This window comes from Elephas maximus, chromosome 20 (genome assembly GCF_024166365.1).
Source record: "Elephas maximus indicus isolate mEleMax1 chromosome 20, mEleMax1 primary haplotype, whole genome shotgun sequence".
NCBI lineage: Eukaryota > Metazoa > Chordata > Mammalia > Proboscidea > Elephantidae > Elephas > Elephas maximus.
The window spans coordinates 39885279-39902597 of record NC_064838.1 but is presented as its reverse complement, the minus strand read 5'-3'; the positions used below and the strand labels follow the sequence as shown (position 1 = coordinate 39902597).

Here is a 17319-nt window from a genome sequence, read left to right as displayed (position 1 = left end):
CTGTATGTAGTACATATTACTAACGATAAGATGTACAAGGGAAAACAAAACAAAAAAACACCAGATAGTCATGAAGTGCAGTTCACTGTAACTCGAATATGCTGTAAATCTGGGATTACCTGTCCTGAGGTCCTGTCTCTCATGCACAGGTGACATAACAGAGTGCAACAGCAGATTGTGAGGGAGAGAACCCTGGAATGAGGCAGGGCCTGTGATTCTTGCCTGCCTCTGCCATCTTACTGACTGTAAGGCCTTGGACAAGTCACTTCCCCTTTCTGCGCTCCTGCTTCTCCATCTGTAAGATAGGCATCATATGCCAAAGCCTATGGTTGCTGGAACCCCATTAAGATCATACCTATGCAAAATGATTGATGAATTATCAAAGAAAAGGGGTAATTATGATTGGTGAGTGAGTCTATACAATGCAGTTCCAATCTACAGGGTCTTTGTGCACCCAACAGGAGTCTGAGGGCTGATTTTTGGCCTAGATTTCTTGCATACTCTGGGAACTCCATCCCTTACAAATCCCTTGTTAATAAGTCAATTTAAATGCTTGTCTCCTCCTCAAATATTCCTCAAGCCAGCAAAGTCGGGCATTTCTGGATTCCTGTCCTGTGTATCTGCTTGGCAGCTCCTTAGTCATCCTCCCCCCACCCCACTCCGCTCTTCCACTCAGCTTTAGTCCAGAGCTCCCAGGTACCCCCAACTCTGTTTACCTTGTAGGGTACTTCTCCCAGCCTCACCACTCTCGCCTGTTTCAGCCATGTGTCCTTGGAGTGCAGGGTGTGCACACAGTCCCTACAGGAGACAACATGGGGAGACAAAGGACAAACTCAGTTCATGCCCTACCTGATGGGACGTTCTGCACAGGCATCTGCAGAACCAAGGTACCTCATGACCCTGTAAGCAAAGGAAGCTCAGTCCTGCTGACTTCCCAGGCTCTGCCTCATGGCCTGGAGCAGGCCCTACTCCTAAGGCAGCCAGAGGATCTGGGTCGGGCACACCACCTCTAACTGTGACTTCCTGTCTTTTTTTGCAGGGGGGTGTCTCTGTCCACTTACAATTCCTAGGCTAACTGAAGTTATTTTATCTGCAGCTTTATGGCTTGCCTTTGCCCCTCCTCCCCTTCCTAAGCTTTCCTCTCCTCTGCTGTCCTAGGCCCACACAGAGTGAGGGCCTGCTGTGAGGGCCAGAGAAAGGGGGCGTGAACTCCAAAGAAGATTACATAGAAACTAGCTACAATGAGCGAATAAACTATCATGGAATCAAGACTCATGCAAATGGAACAGCCAAATAATTCGTGGCAGCCTGTGACTACGGGGAGGATCCTCTGGCTTCACTGTCCTTCCAAGGCTAAGAGCCACCCCACTGTAAAAATGGCACAGTGGTGCAAGAGGTCCTCTAACTTAATGGGGGTGAGGAGAAGAGTCATTATTAGCATCAAACAGCTTAAGGCTGATTCCTATGAAGTGGAGGTCAGACATACCTCCATCCTCCAATGTTTTTTTACCAATTCTGACCCCAGCTGTCCCTCCCATGGCACTCTCTACTTCTCTGCTGGGTTCAAAAATTCGTTGCAGTGGCCACACAGAATTCACAGACCATACTCAGAGTTATGGGGTTTTTTAGGGAAGTAACTTTTTTTTTAACAGGTTACAGTTCAGGATCAGGAATGACTCGGGATACAGTTCTTCCATCAGGACAGGCTCTTCTCAGCTGTACCTGCAGGGGGGCTTCTCTGTGACCCTTGGTCTTGCCTCTGCCCTGCTCACGCATTACAAAGCTCTTTAGCTCTGCCAATAAGTGCCTGGGGCACCCCCCTCTGCCAGAAAGCCTTGGCCTGAAGGCGCTCGGTTCTCTCGCCCCATGGGTCAGCACACCTACTGTAACCACCTTACTCCATGCGCTGAGAAGCCCACTGCGCTGTCTCACATCCATCTCCTGATTCTGCTGCCGCCGCTTTTCACCATCTTGCACTGTCTCCAGCGTTGCAGCTCTCTGTCTCCTGGGTCTAGGAGGTTCTCAGTGCAGGAACCTCCGGTCAAGAGGACACACTCTGCTCCCATCTCTTCTTCTTGGTGGTATTGAGGTCTCCCCTTTCTGCCTCTGGGATGGCTCATTTTAAGCCTAGTGAGATGGCAAAACTGACCAATCCCCCTTACGGTTCTACACACCTTATTTGCATGGTCCCATCCCCACAAGCGTGCCATGCTCCTTATTTGTATTATTAGCAAGCTGTCCAACCCCCTTAGTGGGCCACAAGCACCTTATTTGCATAACCCCACCCAAATCTTTTGGGAGTTACAAGACCATGGCTAGAAAGGCCATATAAAAGCAATCCATCACACCACACACACAGTTGTTCAATTCTGTTTTCCACCGAGTTTCAACTACCTTCCTTACTGAGCCTTCTTTAACAGGTCATGTCCACATCTTTTTAGTTTGAACCCCTAAGCTGTCCAAAGAGGAGCTCCAACAAGCAAGGTCACCAAGGTTCCATCAAGGGCAGAAATCAGGCTCTTTGCAAATGATCCCACAGTCTATATCTCAGCACAGTACAATGGACATGGGTCCAATCCCGTCTGTGTCACTTTTTAGCTGGGTGACCCTGAACAAGTCACTTTATGTTCCTAAGCCTCAGTATCCTCCTCTACCAGTTAGGGATAATAAGCTTTTTCGTTTCTATCTCACAAGGCTGAGGGGAGAACCAGACACTCTCAGTGCGGGGGCAGGGCTTCTTTACCAACAGCATCACTCACTCTGTCAAAGCTCAGAGCTCCACTTCCACAATCCCACGGACAGTAAACATCTGTGACCACCCAAAGGAATAGGTACGACATGGTGATAGTCTTCAGACAGCAGCAGAGAAGGTAGGGGTCGGGGTGGACAGGTGTGGGGCCTGACCAGGGCTGACAAGTAGTCCCCAGTCAGAGGTTTGATGCAGGTTTCCCTGTGTTTCCTTTTTCCCCTTTCTTTTCCTTACTTTCCTATTTATTAAGAATATCCTGTATTTTTTTAATCTTCTATTTCAGTGTTTTTTTTTTAATCTCTTATTTGCTTTCTATTACAAATCCTTAAAATTCCTGCTTCTATTTTTATTTTTTCTCACCTTAAAATTATATTTTTATTAAAATCTTCTCAGTTTTAATTTTGCACAAATTTTAATTTCATTTTTTACTCTTATTCCATTCATTTTTAACTTTCATTATTAAGTTCTGCATTCTTTCCTTTGTAGGTCTTTATCTTTTGAGAGGTGTGTTTCTATGAAAATGGCATGAGGGTGGTATCTGACCTACTCTAACTTCACAAGGGGAAGGACAATCAAGATCAACAGCACAAGGCTGATTTCTATGGGGTAGAGTCAGACATGCCTCCTCTCCGCCATCTTTACCAATTCTGACACCAACCGTCCCTCCCACGGCACTCTCTACTTCTCTGCTGGGTTCGATAATTCATTGCAATGGCCACACAGATTCACAGACCATACTCACAATTATGGGATTTATTAGGGAAGTAACAGTTACAATTCAGGCTCAGGAACACTCAGTATACAGCTCTTCGATCAGGATAGCCTCTTCCCAGCTACGCTCGCAGGCATGCCTCTGCCTGGCCCTTGGCCTCTGCCCAAAGGCACTCAGCTTTCTCTCCCCATGGCCAGAAATCCCACCATACCATCTCCTGCTGCTGGGTCTCTGCCTTCAGTGTTACGGCTCGCTCTCTTGGTTCTAGGAGCTTCTCAGCACAGGGATCCAGGGTCCAAAGGACTCGCTGGCTCTTTTTCCTTGATGGTGGTGGGATCCTCTCCTTTCTTGCCTCTGGGGTGGCTTATTTCAAGCCCAGCGGGATGGCAAACTGATCAATTCCTTTGGAGGGCCACAATTACCCTATCACACAGTTCCGCCCAATCTCTCGGGTGGAAGTTACAAGACCACGGCTAGAAAGGTCACGCAAAAGTCATACATCGTATCATTGCACCACAGTTCTCACTGTCCTACTTTAAATCTAATTTGTCCTACTTTTTATTTATCCCTCGTAACTTATTTTTTCCTGCTGGATTTTGAGTCCTTCATTGTTTTAATTTCAAGAATTAATCTCTTGATTAAGAAAACAACTCCATTTACAATGACATCTAAGAGAATAAAATATCTAGGAATAAGCTTACCCAGGGATGTGAAAGACTTATATACGGAAAACCATAAAACACTGCTGAAACGGACCAAAGGAAACCTAAATGGATGAAAAGATGTTCCATACTCATGGACTGGAACACTTAGTAAGTCGAAATATCAATACTACCTAAAGCAATCTACATATACAACACAATCCTGATCAAAGTTCCAACAGCATTCTTTACAGAAACAGAAAAAGATAATCCTCAATTTTAAATGGAAAGACAAGAGACTCCAAATGGCCAAAGTAATTTTGAAGAAGAACAAAGTAGGAGGCCTCACACTTCCTGACTTTAAAACATATTACACAGCTACAGGAATCAAAACAGCCTGGTCCGTGATAGATACAAAGACCAATGGAATGGAATTGAAAATCCAGAAATAAATCCAAACATCTGTGGTCAATTGATTTTCAATAAGGGTACTAAATCCATTCAACGGGGAAGAAACAGTCTCTTCAACAAATGGTGCTGCCAAAACTGGATTTTCACATGCAAAAAATGAAACAAGGTCTAGACCTCACACCACACACAAAAACTATTCATTCAAAATGAATCAAAGACCTAAATGATAAATCTAAAACCATACATTTCTTGGAAGAAAATTTAAGAGCAAAGCTTTGGGACCTATTTTTTTTTCAGTGATAGAATATCAAACACAACAGTGAATACATGAGCAACAGAAAACAAAACAGATAATTGGGACCTCATAAAAGTTAAATACTTATGTTCATCAAAAGACTTTATCAAACAGATATATGCACACCCATGTTTATTGCAGCTCTGTTTACAATAGCAAAAAGCTGGAAGCAACCAAGATGTCCGTCAACGGATGAATGGGTAAATAAATTGTGGTATATTCACACAATGGAATACTACGCATCGATAAAGAACAGTGACGAATCTGTGAAATATTTCATAACATGGAGGAATCTGGAAGGCATTATGCTGAGCGAAATAAGTCAGAGGCAAAAGGACAAATATTGTATAAGACCACTATTATAAGATCTTGAGAAATAGAAAAAACGGAGAAGAACACATACTTTTGTGGTTACAAAGAGGGGAGGGAGGGAGAGGGTTTTTTATTGATCAATCAGTAGATAAGAACTGCTTTGGGTGAAGGGAAAGACAACACTCAATACAAGGAAGGTCAGCCTAATTGGACTGGACTAAAAGCAAAGAGGTTTCCGGGATAAAATGAAAGCTTCAAAGGTCAGCGGAGCAGGGGCTGGGGTCTGGGGAACATGGTTTCAGGGGACTTCTAAGTCAATGGGCAAAATAATTCTATTATGAAAACATTCTGCATCCCACTTTGAATTGTGGCGCCTGGGGTCCTAAATGCCAACAAGCGGCCATCTAAGATACATCAATTGGTCTCAACCTACCTTGAGCAAAGGCAAAGGAAGAACACCAAGGTCACACGACAACTAAGAACCCAAGAGACAGAAAGGGCCACATGAACCAGAGACCTACATTATCCTGAGACCAGAAGAACTAGTTGGTGCCTGGCCACAATCGATGTCTGCCCTGTTAGGGAGCATAACAGACAACTCCTGAGGGAGCAGGAGACCAATGGGATACAGACCCCAAATTTTCATAAAAAGACCATACCTAATGGTATGACTGCGACTAGAGGAATCCCAGAGACAATGCTCCCCAGAACTTCTGATGGCACAGGACAGGAACCATCCCCGAAGACAACTCATCAGGCATGAAAAGGACTGGTCAGCGGGGGGGAGAGAGATGCTGATGAAGAGTGAGCTAATTAAATCAGGTGGACACTTGAGAGTGTGTTGGCAACTCCTGACTGGAGGGGGGATAGGAAGATAGAGAGAGAGGGAAGATGGCAAAATTGGCACGAAACGAGAGACTGAAAGAGCTGACTCAATAGGGGGAGAGCAAGTGGGAAAAGGGAGTAAGATGTATGTAAACCTACATGTGACAGACTGATTGGAATGGTAAATGTTCACTTGAAGCTTAATAAAAATTAATTAAAAATAAATAAATTAATTAATTAACTGAAAAAAAAAGACTTTATCAAAAGAATAAAGAGACAATCTACAGACTGGGAAAAAACCTTCGGGAACAATATAACTGATAAGGGTCTAATATTGAAAATATATAGAAAACTTCTACAACTTAACAAAAAGATAAGCAAAATCTAATCAAAAACCGGGCAAAGGACATGAACAGACACTTCAGCAAGGAGCATATTCGGATATTCAAATGGCCAACAGACAGATGAACAGATGTTCAACATCAGTAACCATCAGAGAATGTATATCAAAACCACAATGAGATGCCAATTCACTCCCACAAGGATGGCCAAGATTAAAAAAAAAAAAGGGAAATACCAAGTGTTGGAGGGGACGTGGAGGAATTGGAACCCTCATCCACTGCCGGTGAAAACGCAAAATGGTACAGCTGTTGTGGAAAACAGTCTGGCAGTTCCTCTAAAAGCCAGAGGTAGAGCTGCCATACCAAAACTCGTTGCCACTGAGTTGATTCCAACTCATAGCAACCCTACAGGACAAAGCAGAACTGCCTCGTAGGGTTTCCAAGGAGTGGCTGGTGGATTCCAACTGCCAATCTTTTGGTTAGCAAGTGAGCTCTTAACCACCACACCACCAGAGTTGCCATATGACTCAGCAATTCTTCCAGGGATCTAACAGCAGTGACACATACAGACATATGTACACCTATGTTCTTTGCGGTATTACCCACAATAGCTAAAAGATGAAAAGAAGCCAAGTGCTCACCAAGAGATGAATGGATAAGTAAAATGCGGTACATACATACAATGGAATAGTACTCGGCAATAAAGAAAAATGAATTTCCAAAACATCTTAGAACATGAATGAACCTGGAGAACATCAAGTTGAGTGAAATAAGTTAATCACACATGCAAAAAAAATGTTGTGTGTTCTCACTTTTACACATGACATGAACGCGTAAGTAAACAGAAGCCCATGCTCATTAGTGGTTACCAGGGATTGGGGTGGGAGGAGGGGATTCACTCTCTAGATAGTGGACACTTGTTATTTTTGGTGACGGAAAAGGTAACACCAAATGAGGGTGAAGTGTACACAGCTTCACAAAGATAAACAACGTCACTAAAAACTACATGAGAAAAAAAGGCCTGCTGGTAATTGCTATGGCATATATAGTTTTGAAACAACATCAGAAGCAACTGATACACATACGGTTATACATGCATGTTTGCACGCAGGCGTATATGTGTATACCCATTGCTGTTGATTCTGATTCACAGTGACTCTGTAGGACAGAGGAGAATCGCCCCATAGGGTTTCCAAGGCTGTAATCTTCACAAAAGCAGACTGCCACATCTTTCTTCCGTGGAGCAGCTGGTGGATTCGAACCACTGGCCTTTTGGTTAGCAGCAGCCGAGCATTTAACCACTGTGCCACCAGGGCTTCTTATACATGTGTAAAGGTATGTACACGTGTGTAATGTAGGTGTATGCATATGTAAATATATCTATGTGACTGTATGCACATACAATCATATATATAATAAAGCACAGGGGGCACAGTTACGATACTACTTAAGCATAACCAAATGCCTTGCAGGATTAGGTTTCTGGGTTTGAAGGATTAGGACCATAGTCTCATGGGACATCTCCATCAACTGGCATAATATAATTCATAAGGTTATGTCATACATCCTAGTTTGATGAGTAGTGTCTGGAGCCTTAAAAGCTTGTAAGCGGTCATCTAAGATACAACTATTGGTCTGTACTCGTCCAGAGCAGAAGATTAAGAAGGAAACCAAAGGCTCGAAGAAGAAACTAGTCTACAGGACAAATAGTCTACATAAACCACGGCCCCACCTACTGTGAGATCAGAGATCTTCACGCATTGTGATGAATGCAACCAATGTCACTTAACAACTTGTGTAGAAATTGTTGAATGGGAACATAAACTGCTGTGTAAACCTTCACTGAAAACACAATAAAATATCATTAAAAAAAAAAAAAAGATTGAATCTCTTCTCTACACCCCCCTGTGGTGCAATGGGTTTCTCTTATATATGGCCTTTCTGGCCTTGAGTTTATAATCCTGCCAAAATGACTGGCTGGGCCACAATCTTGCAAAGGAACTGGTTAGTTTACTGTGCAAATCAGGTGTGTAAAACCACCTAACAGGATTAAGTGACCTAGCGTTAACTGGTCAATTGCCAGGCAAAATGGGTGATTATGGTCTCCTGAGGGGACTGGTCAGTTAATGGACTAGCTGAGAGGGCCATGCCTTGAATGTGAATATAAGGGCCAATTTCAGAGAAGTTGGGGGGAACCTCACAAGCATGACGTAGAGCCTAGAGCAGAGCGTGTTTTCTGAACCTGGAGTCCCTGTGCTGAGAACATGCTAGATCCAAAAGAGAATACTGGAACACTGAAGACAGCATAAGATGGCAAGAAAGGGCAACAAGCACAGCAGAGCTCAAAGGCAGAGAAATCACAGTACCAGTACAAGTGAGCAGCAGACGACCAGTGCAAAGTGGCTGCAGTGGGCTTGCTGGCCCATGGAGCAAGACAGAGCTGAGCACCTTCTGGCAGGACATTTGCTGGCGGTGTAGGGTGACTCCAGGCACTTGTCAGTGGAGCTAAAGAGCTGTAACTGTAACCCATGCCCAAGTAGGGCAGAGGCCCAGGAAGGACCTGTCAGCTGGCACGGCCAAGAGAAGGGACACCTGTCTGCAGGCATGGCCAAGAATAAGCTGAGAGCTGTCTTAGTTGGCAGCTGTCCTGACTGAAAAGTTGTATCCTGTCTCCTGAGCTGTATCCTGTTACTTCCAGGTTGATCCTGATCCCAAGTTGTAGCCTGTTACCTCTCTAATAAACCACATAATTGTGAGTATGGTCTGTGAGTTCTGTGTGGCCACTGCAATGAATTATCAAACCCAGCAGAGAAGTAGAGGGTGCAACTCGGGCGATGGCTGGTGTCAGAAATCGTGAAAATGTTGGAGAGTGAAGATATGTCTGACCTCCATCTCACAGGAATCAGCTTTGTGCCAGTCTTGATTCTTATCCCTCTTGAATACAGACAGGTCCTGACGCTAGATTACACCACCCCTCCCCTGCAACAGCGCATGCACACGTTAGAGCTCATCCCTGATGGTGCTGTGGACAAACGAGACGTGCTCACCCAGCCCTTTGTCCGGGATGGAGGCTGCTAATCGCAGGCAACCACGAAGCCCACTAGGCTGCCTGGGCTGCCTCTCTCACCTGGAGTAGACAGCTTCTCCACGACAGTATCCGAGGACTGCAGCTGTCTCAGGGTAGATGGCCTGGTATTTCAGGAGATGCCTCTTCAGGGCATAAAGAGGGTGGTTCTTGTACGTGCCGATGGCAGTGGGCAAAGGCTGGTCCAGGTGTTTTGTCTGAAACTGCAAAGGCCAGACAGACAATGCTGAATATGCTTTAGGAGAGGAAGTGAGGGTTGAGGTGGACAATGCTCGGATTGACTTGCTCTGATAACGGATGGTGGGGTAGAGGTCTCACGAATACCAAGGGCTTTGTAACGCTGCGTTTGTAGTTCTGGGCATTAAGCAGGCTTTAGATAAACTGCGAGGTACCCTCGCGGCACAACGGTGAAAGCACTCAGTTGCTAACTGAAAGGTCGACAGTTCCAACCTACTAGCTGCTCCCCAGGAGAAAGATGTGGAATCTGCTTCCGTGAAGATTTCAGCCTTGGAAACTCTATGGGGCAGTTTTACTCCATCCTATAGGGTCGCTATGAATTGGAATCTGCTCAAGAGCAGCAGGTTTGGTTTGGGTTTAGACAAAACAAAAGCAGTGAAGAACCCAGTCATTCTGTGGCTCTCTGCAGCTTCAGCTAAGCCTCCTCCCACCCCCTTCGACACCTTAACCGGCTCTAGCAGTTACTGCCTGTTCTAGTAAAGTCATTCTGTGGCTCCCTGCAGCTTCAGCTAAGCCTCTTCCCACCCCCTTAGACACCCTAACCGGCTCTAGCAGTTACTGCCTGTTCTAGTAAAGTCATTCTGTGGCTCCCTGCAGCTTCAGCTAAGCCTCTTCCCACCCCCTTAGACACCGTAACCGGCTCTAGCAGTTACTGCCTGTTCTAGTAAAGTCATTCTGTGGCTCCCTGCAGCTTCAGCTAAGCCTCTTCCCACCCCCTTAGACACCCTAACCGGCTCTAGCAGTTACTGCCTGTTCTAGTAAAGTCATTCTGTGGCTCCCTGCAACCTCAGCTAAGCCTCCTCCCACCCCCTTAGACACCTTAACCGGCTCTAGCAGTTACTGCCTGTTCCATTAAAGATCTTCAAGGAAGAAAAATACATCACTTTCCTCAGTAGCATCATTTCTAAATAAAATGAACCAAAAGCACTTGCAGGGCAAACTCTCAGTGTGGGAGGAACTGCACTGCTACAGGGAATGCTAAATCTAGGTTTGGGGTAAAACAAGGGATTAGGAATAAATCTGCCAATCTGCCAAGCTCCCTGCAACAACACAATGATAGTACACGGAAAGCTCGGCCCCGCTCCTGGTGTCAGTTGTTGAATCCAGAACCCATTACCATATGTGTTACACTGTGGAAGTCTCTGCTTCCCAGTGTGGCTTCTCAACAGACTGAACATATTGCCTAAGACCCTTCCTTCCCAGAGATGCGTGTTCTGTACGTGTGGAGAAGAAGGGGGTGATAATTACATTGATGAGTTATTCCTTCTTTCACTTAGTATGAGTTACATCACTTGCATAAATTATTTCAAAGCTACAAGTTTTTAATTGAGCAATAATTCTAAGTACACAGTCTTCAAAACCAGAAATACCTGGGTTCAAATACCACACCAGTTAATCTTTCAGAACCTCAATTTTTTTGATGGTAAAATTAAGGCAATAATACCCCCTGCTTTACAGTGGTGTTTGAATAAATAACAAGGCAACACATTAAAAATACCCAACACCATGCCAGGCATATATGAGGTGCTCACAAATGGGAATAATTTCAATAACCTGACTGAGTCTTCAAAAGCCTCTGGCAGCCAAGGCCTTACCTCCAAATCTTCTTTCTTTTCTCTATCCACAAATGGGCTCTGGTATGGCCTCAAGGTTTCAGCCCACCACTTGGCATCAACCCGGCACTTGCGGGTCACCGTCATCCAGGCCGGGTCGTACCTCTGTGTGACGTCCCGCACCCAACCATCATTGTCAATGCCCACAACATAGGTCATGGGCTTGGTGGCGTATCTGTAACAGGTCAGAGGCTGGCCCACCACACCGTGCACACAGTCTACACACACCCACTCTTCCTTCTGCTCACAGAACACCTCTAGCCACTGGTCGACACCAGCTGCTTTCTCTCTTTCTACCTCCTCACCACCATGGGGAACTTTCTTGGCTCTCTTTTTGCTCGAAGAGCTTGAGGATGCTGCTGGAAAGCCTGAGGGATTAGGGCAGCTTCCACGCGAGGTCCGGGAGTCGCTCTTGGATGCCGCCTTTGTCCTCTTAGGAGCTGGAGCCCGCCTCTGCCTCAGAAGGTCAGGGTCAGAATCCTCATCAGATGAATGGGCTTCCCCACCAGAGAGCTCAAAGTCAGAGTCACTGCTGGCCTTATCACTCCCACTCTCCTCTTTATAAGACACTCGGGAGGCCATGCGCCGCCCCCGCCCATGCCGTTTTCTCTGGGTCTCCTCCTGCTCTCCTCCCTTGCCCTCTTCCTCACTGGAGGACGGCGCTCTCTGTTTCTTCCTGCCTGTGGCTGCCTTGCCTCTCTTCCCTTTGGCACTTGGATTGCCAGTGTCCTTAGAAAAGGTTTCTTCTTGTTTAGTTCCTTTTCTGGCCTTTGGCTTGGTTTGGTTTTCTGGAATGTGGCTGGGAGTTTCTGAGGCGCCTCCAGGACCCTCTATGGATCTCTCCTTCGAAGGTTTCTTTCCCTTAAAAAGAGTAAGAGATTTTTCTTTTTACTAATGATATGACAGAGATCCTATAACCTAACAGGGTTAGCTCACTGGCAAAAGAACCAGTGTATGCAAGATGTTCCCACTCAGACGGTGATCAACTGGCTGTCCTTTACATGAGTAAGAAAGTTATAGCTAAAATCTGTAGCACCTTAGGTAAAGCCAGGACGTAATTCTTCAAACTGTCAACGTAGCACAGGTGAAAAAACCTGGGATTTGGAAACAGACAAACCTGGGCTCGAATTCTAATTCTGCCTCTTCCTTGTTTTGTGATTTAGGGAAATGATTTCACCACTGAGTCTCGGTTTCCCCTGCAATAATAACAGCCACCTGGCACATAATGCATCTTGCAAACAAATATTTATGGACTTAATAAAGTTGTAGTTTTAAGACTACAGAAATTATTAAAACCAACTTTTGGGTCATCAGGTTTCAGACAACGCCAGCACTCCTTTTTCCTGGAGCATCTCAACATTCACAGAGTCCTTCACCCCTCACTGCCCCACACTGCCAATGAGGACAACAGGTACCACCTTACCCGCTTTAGAGAACAGAAACTAAAGTGCCAAGGAGCTGAGACTGCATGCAGGCCACTCTGCATCCAGGAGGCAAAGCCCCACACGGAGCTCAGGTTGTTAGACACCCATTCAAGTCCTCCCCAACCTGGGGTACATGCAGGCAGGCTTGAAAGGACCTATGCTCTGTGAATTACTTCCCTTCAAAATTTCTAGTAACCTTTTTTTTGTTGTTGTTGTTGATTTTAAGTTTGATGATTTCTCTCTCCTCCCTGACCTTTTCTCTGGAAGCCCTGGAGCCTCACCTTGGCTGCTGCTAACTTCAGAGGAATTGGCTGTAGAGATACCACGAGTCGGGTGAGGAGATGCAGGGCCCGGAGAATCAGTAAAAATATCTGTGATGAAAAAGAATGACATATTTATCCTAAGAAAATAATCAAAGATTTAATTAGTTCAGTGATGTTTGTTGCAATTCCTGTCTATAACAGAAAAATTGAAAACAGCCAAGCTATCTAAACACAGAAGGCTGTAACCATCAACATTATTAAAAATAATGCTGCAGAGGTTTATCTTTGCTGAAAAATAGGGAAATATTCACCATGCATTAAAAGAAGTTTTGTTTTTTTAAAGGAAGGTATGATGTGATTACATTTTTGTAAGAAAAACCATATATAAACATGAATACAGACATATACAAATATTTGGAAAAGAATCTAGAGGTGGGTTACAGGTATTTAAGGGACTTTTTTCTTTTGGTTACCTATCTTTCCTGATTCAACATGTGTTGCATTTGTGATGAAAACAAAATGATAAAACAGAAAATATTTTGGGGAGAAAAAGTAAAAAACACCATTATCATCAGGTCACACAAATCTGTTCCCTGTTCTTCGTTTTCTTCACGCTGAATCTCTCACCTGGAGCCTGCCGTTCCAAAACTTCTATTAACTTTTAAGGACAGGAACCTCATCAGGGGAGCTGGCCCCCATAACAGTAACAGTGATTATGTACTTGAGCAAAATCTCCTTTACAGATCTCGAGACCCTCACATTCCTCATCAATTTTTATAATACCCTTATGAGAAAGAGGTAAAAACCAGAAACTGAAAGGCAGGTCCTGTAAAAAGCCACGCGGTGATGAGAAAAATAATTATTTTTGCCTTGTTTTTCCTGGGGTTAAAAACGGGGGTGAGAAAACATCAAAGAAACCAAAATTGAGTGACACTCAATAAAATTTCTAACCTCTCTCTTCAAAAGTGCCAAAGTTATGAAAGAGAAGCAAAGACTGAGAAACTGTCACTGATTAGAAGATACTAAGGAGATATGACGACTAAATGTAATACAGTATTCAGGTTGGATCCTGGAACTGAGAAAGAACATGAGTGAAAAAAACTAGAAAATCCAAATAACATCTGTAGATTAGTTGATCGTGTTGTGCCAATATTAATTTCTAGTTTCAGCATGCTCAGCATGGCATAGGAGCACAGTTCTAGAAGTTCAAATAACTGAGTAGCTAGTCATCACTAGCTGAGTGACTTCTCTAAGCCTGAGTTTTTTCATCTATCATAATCCCTGCCGTGTCTTTCTCATAGGGCTATACCAAAGGCCCGAAGCAGCTGAGTTGATTCTGACTCATAGCGACCCTATAAAACAGAGTAGAACCACCCTATAGGGTTTCCAAGGTGGATTCAAGCTGCTAACCTTTTGGTTAGCAGCCAAATGCTCAATGACTGAACCACCAGGGCTCCCACTGGGCTATAGGGAGAATTAAATAATGTGACAATTCACTGGAAACAGTCTACTGCCACCAGACATAATGGTCCTCACCTTTAACAAATAATCTGTCCATGTACGTTGTTGAGGGAAAAAAAATCAGGTTACAAACTGTATGATTCCTATGCCAACAACTTAGACAACCTAGATGAAATAGAGAAATTCCTAGAAACACGCATATTACCAAATCTGACTCTAGAAGAAATAGAAAATCTGAACAGAACTATAACAAATAAAGAGACTGAATCAGTAATTGAAAAATCCCAGTAAAGTCCAGGATGAAACATTTAAAGAAAAATTAACATCAATCCTTCTCAAACTTTTCCAAAAGATAAAATAAAAGAGAATGTTTTCTAACTCATTCTGTAAGACCAGTATTATCCTGATACCAAAAACCAGAGAGAGAAATCACAAGAAAACTACATACAGCCCTTAAAAATATAGATGCAAAAACCCTCAAGAAAACAGTAGCAAACCAAACCCAACAGCATGTACTAAAGGGATCATACACCCTGACTAAAAGGCATTTACCCTAAGAATGCAAGGATGGTTCAACATAAAAAAATCAGTCAATACAAGACATCACATTAATAGAATGAAGGGGTGAAAAAAAAAAAAAAACATGATCATCTCAGCTGATGCAGATTAGGCATTTGAGAAAATCCAGCACCCTTTCATGATAAAAGCACCCAGAAAACTCAGAACAGAAAGAAAAGTCCTCAACATGATAAAGGCCCTTATGGAAAACTACAGCTAAAAAAAAAAAAATTTTTTTTTTTTTGATCCTGCTAAATGGTGAAAGGCTGAAAGCTTTCTCCCTGAGTTCAGGAATGAGACAAGGATGTCTGCTCTCACTACTGTTACTCAGCATCATACTGAAAATTCAAGCAACAGCAATTAGGTGAGAAAAAGAAAGAAAAGGCATCCAAATTGGATGAAGTAAAACTAAATCTCTATTTGCAGATGATATGATCCTACACGCAGAAAATCCTGAAGACTCCACAAAAAAACTACTAGAGCTAATAAAATTCAGCAAAGTTGTAGAGTACGAGACCAACACAAAAAATCAGTTGTATTTCTATATACCAGCAATGAACAATATAAAAAAGAAATGAAGAAAAAATTCATTTATGATAGCATCCAAAAGAATACCCAAGAATAAATTCAACCAAAGAGGTAAAAGACATGTACACTGAAAGCTATAAAACATTGCTGAAAGAAATTAAAGACTTAAATAAATGGAAAAACATCCCATGTTCACAGATTGGAAGACTCAGTACTGTCCAGATGGAAATACTATTTCAAGCAATCTATGGATTCAATGCAACCCCTACCAAAATTCTAACAGCATTTTTTGAAGAAATGGAAAAGCTAATCCTCAAATTCATATGTAACTACAAAGGGCCCCAAACAGCCGAAGGAATGTTGACAAAGAAGAACAAAGTTGGAAGCCTCAGACTTCCTGGTTTCAAAACTTATGTACTGCAAAGCTACAGTAATCAAAACCAGTGTGGTACTGGCCTAAGGATAAATGTAGAGATCAGTGAGTACTAACAGTCCAGAAATAAACCCATACATCTATGTCTAACTGATCTTTGACAAGGATGCCCAGGCAATACAATGAGAAAAGAATAGTCTCTTCAACAAATGGTGCTGGGACAATTGGATACACACATGAAAAAAAATGAAGTTGAACCCCTCACTCACATCGTACACAAAAATTACCTCAAAACGGATCAATGATCTAAATATAAGAGCTGAAACCATAAAACTTCTAGAAGAAAACTCATGAGTAAATCTTAATGACCTTTGATTTGGCACTGGGTTCTTAGCTATAATACCACAAGCACAAGGAAGAAAATACAGATATTTTGGACTTTGTCAAAATGAAAAAACTTCTGTGCGTCAAAGGGCATTATCAGGAAAGTAAAAAGACAACCTACAGAACTGGAGAAAATACTTGCAAATCATCTATCTGATAAGGGTCTAGTATCCAACGTATACTAAGAACTCTTACAACTAAACAACAAAAAGACAACCTAATTAAAGAACGCACAAAGGATTTGAATAGACATTTCTCCGAAGATACGCAAATAGCTAAGAAAGACATGAAAAGGTGCTCAACATCATTAGTTTTAGGAAAAAGCAAATGAAAATGATAACGTGATATCACTTCACACCCAACAGGATGGATAGAACAAAAAAATTGGAAAATAAGCATTGTCAAGGATGTGCAGAAATCTGAACCCTTGCGCATTGGCGGTAGGGATGTAAAATGGTACCCCCACTGTGGAGAACAGTTTGGCAGTTACCATATGACCCAACAATTCCACTCCTAGGTATATACCCAAGAGAACTGAAAACAGGCACTGAAACAAAGACATGTTTATGCAAGTTTACAGAAGCACTATTCACAACAGTCAAATGGTAAACAATCTAAATGTCCATCGACAGACGAATGGATAAACAAATCGTGTTTATACATATACACACATGTAAAACGGAATATTATTCGGTCATGAAAAGGAATGAAGTACTGATACATACTACGATGTAGATGAATCTTGAAAAAATTACACTAAGTGAAAGAAGCCAGACACAAAAGGTCACATACTGTATGATTCCATTTATAGAAAATATCTAAAACAGGTAAATCCAGAGACAGCAAGTAGAGTGGTGGTTGCCATGGGCTGGGGAAAAGGGAGAATGGGAAGTAACTGCTTGTGATGGTTAAGGTTGTGTGTCAGCTTAGCTGGGCCGTGATTTTCAGTGGTTTGGTAGTTATTTAACGATGCAGTTTGGCAGTTACGTAATGATGTAGCTTGCAGTTATGTAATGAATGACATAGTCATCCTCTATAATATGATCTGATGTGATCAGCCAGTAAGTTAGTTGTAAGGGGAGTTTCCTTGGGGATGTGGCCTGCATC

General features: G+C 43.1%; 1 protein-coding gene across 1 annotated transcript in view; it reads right to left on the bottom strand.

Annotated features, from left to right (window-relative positions):
• XPC (XPC complex subunit, DNA damage recognition and repair factor) overlaps nt 1-17319 on the bottom strand; it is a 52230-nt gene that overhangs the window by 10998 nt on the left and 23913 nt on the right. The window contains exons 8-11 of the mRNA XM_049861914.1: nt 12927-13016; nt 11204-12082; nt 9414-9574; nt 717-798 (exon numbers count right to left, since the gene is read on the bottom strand). Coding sequence (XP_049717871.1) covers nt 717-798; nt 9414-9574; nt 11204-12082; nt 12927-13016 — 1212 coding nt within the window. The remainder of the gene's footprint in view (nt 1-716; nt 799-9413; nt 9575-11203; nt 12083-12926; nt 13017-17319) is intronic.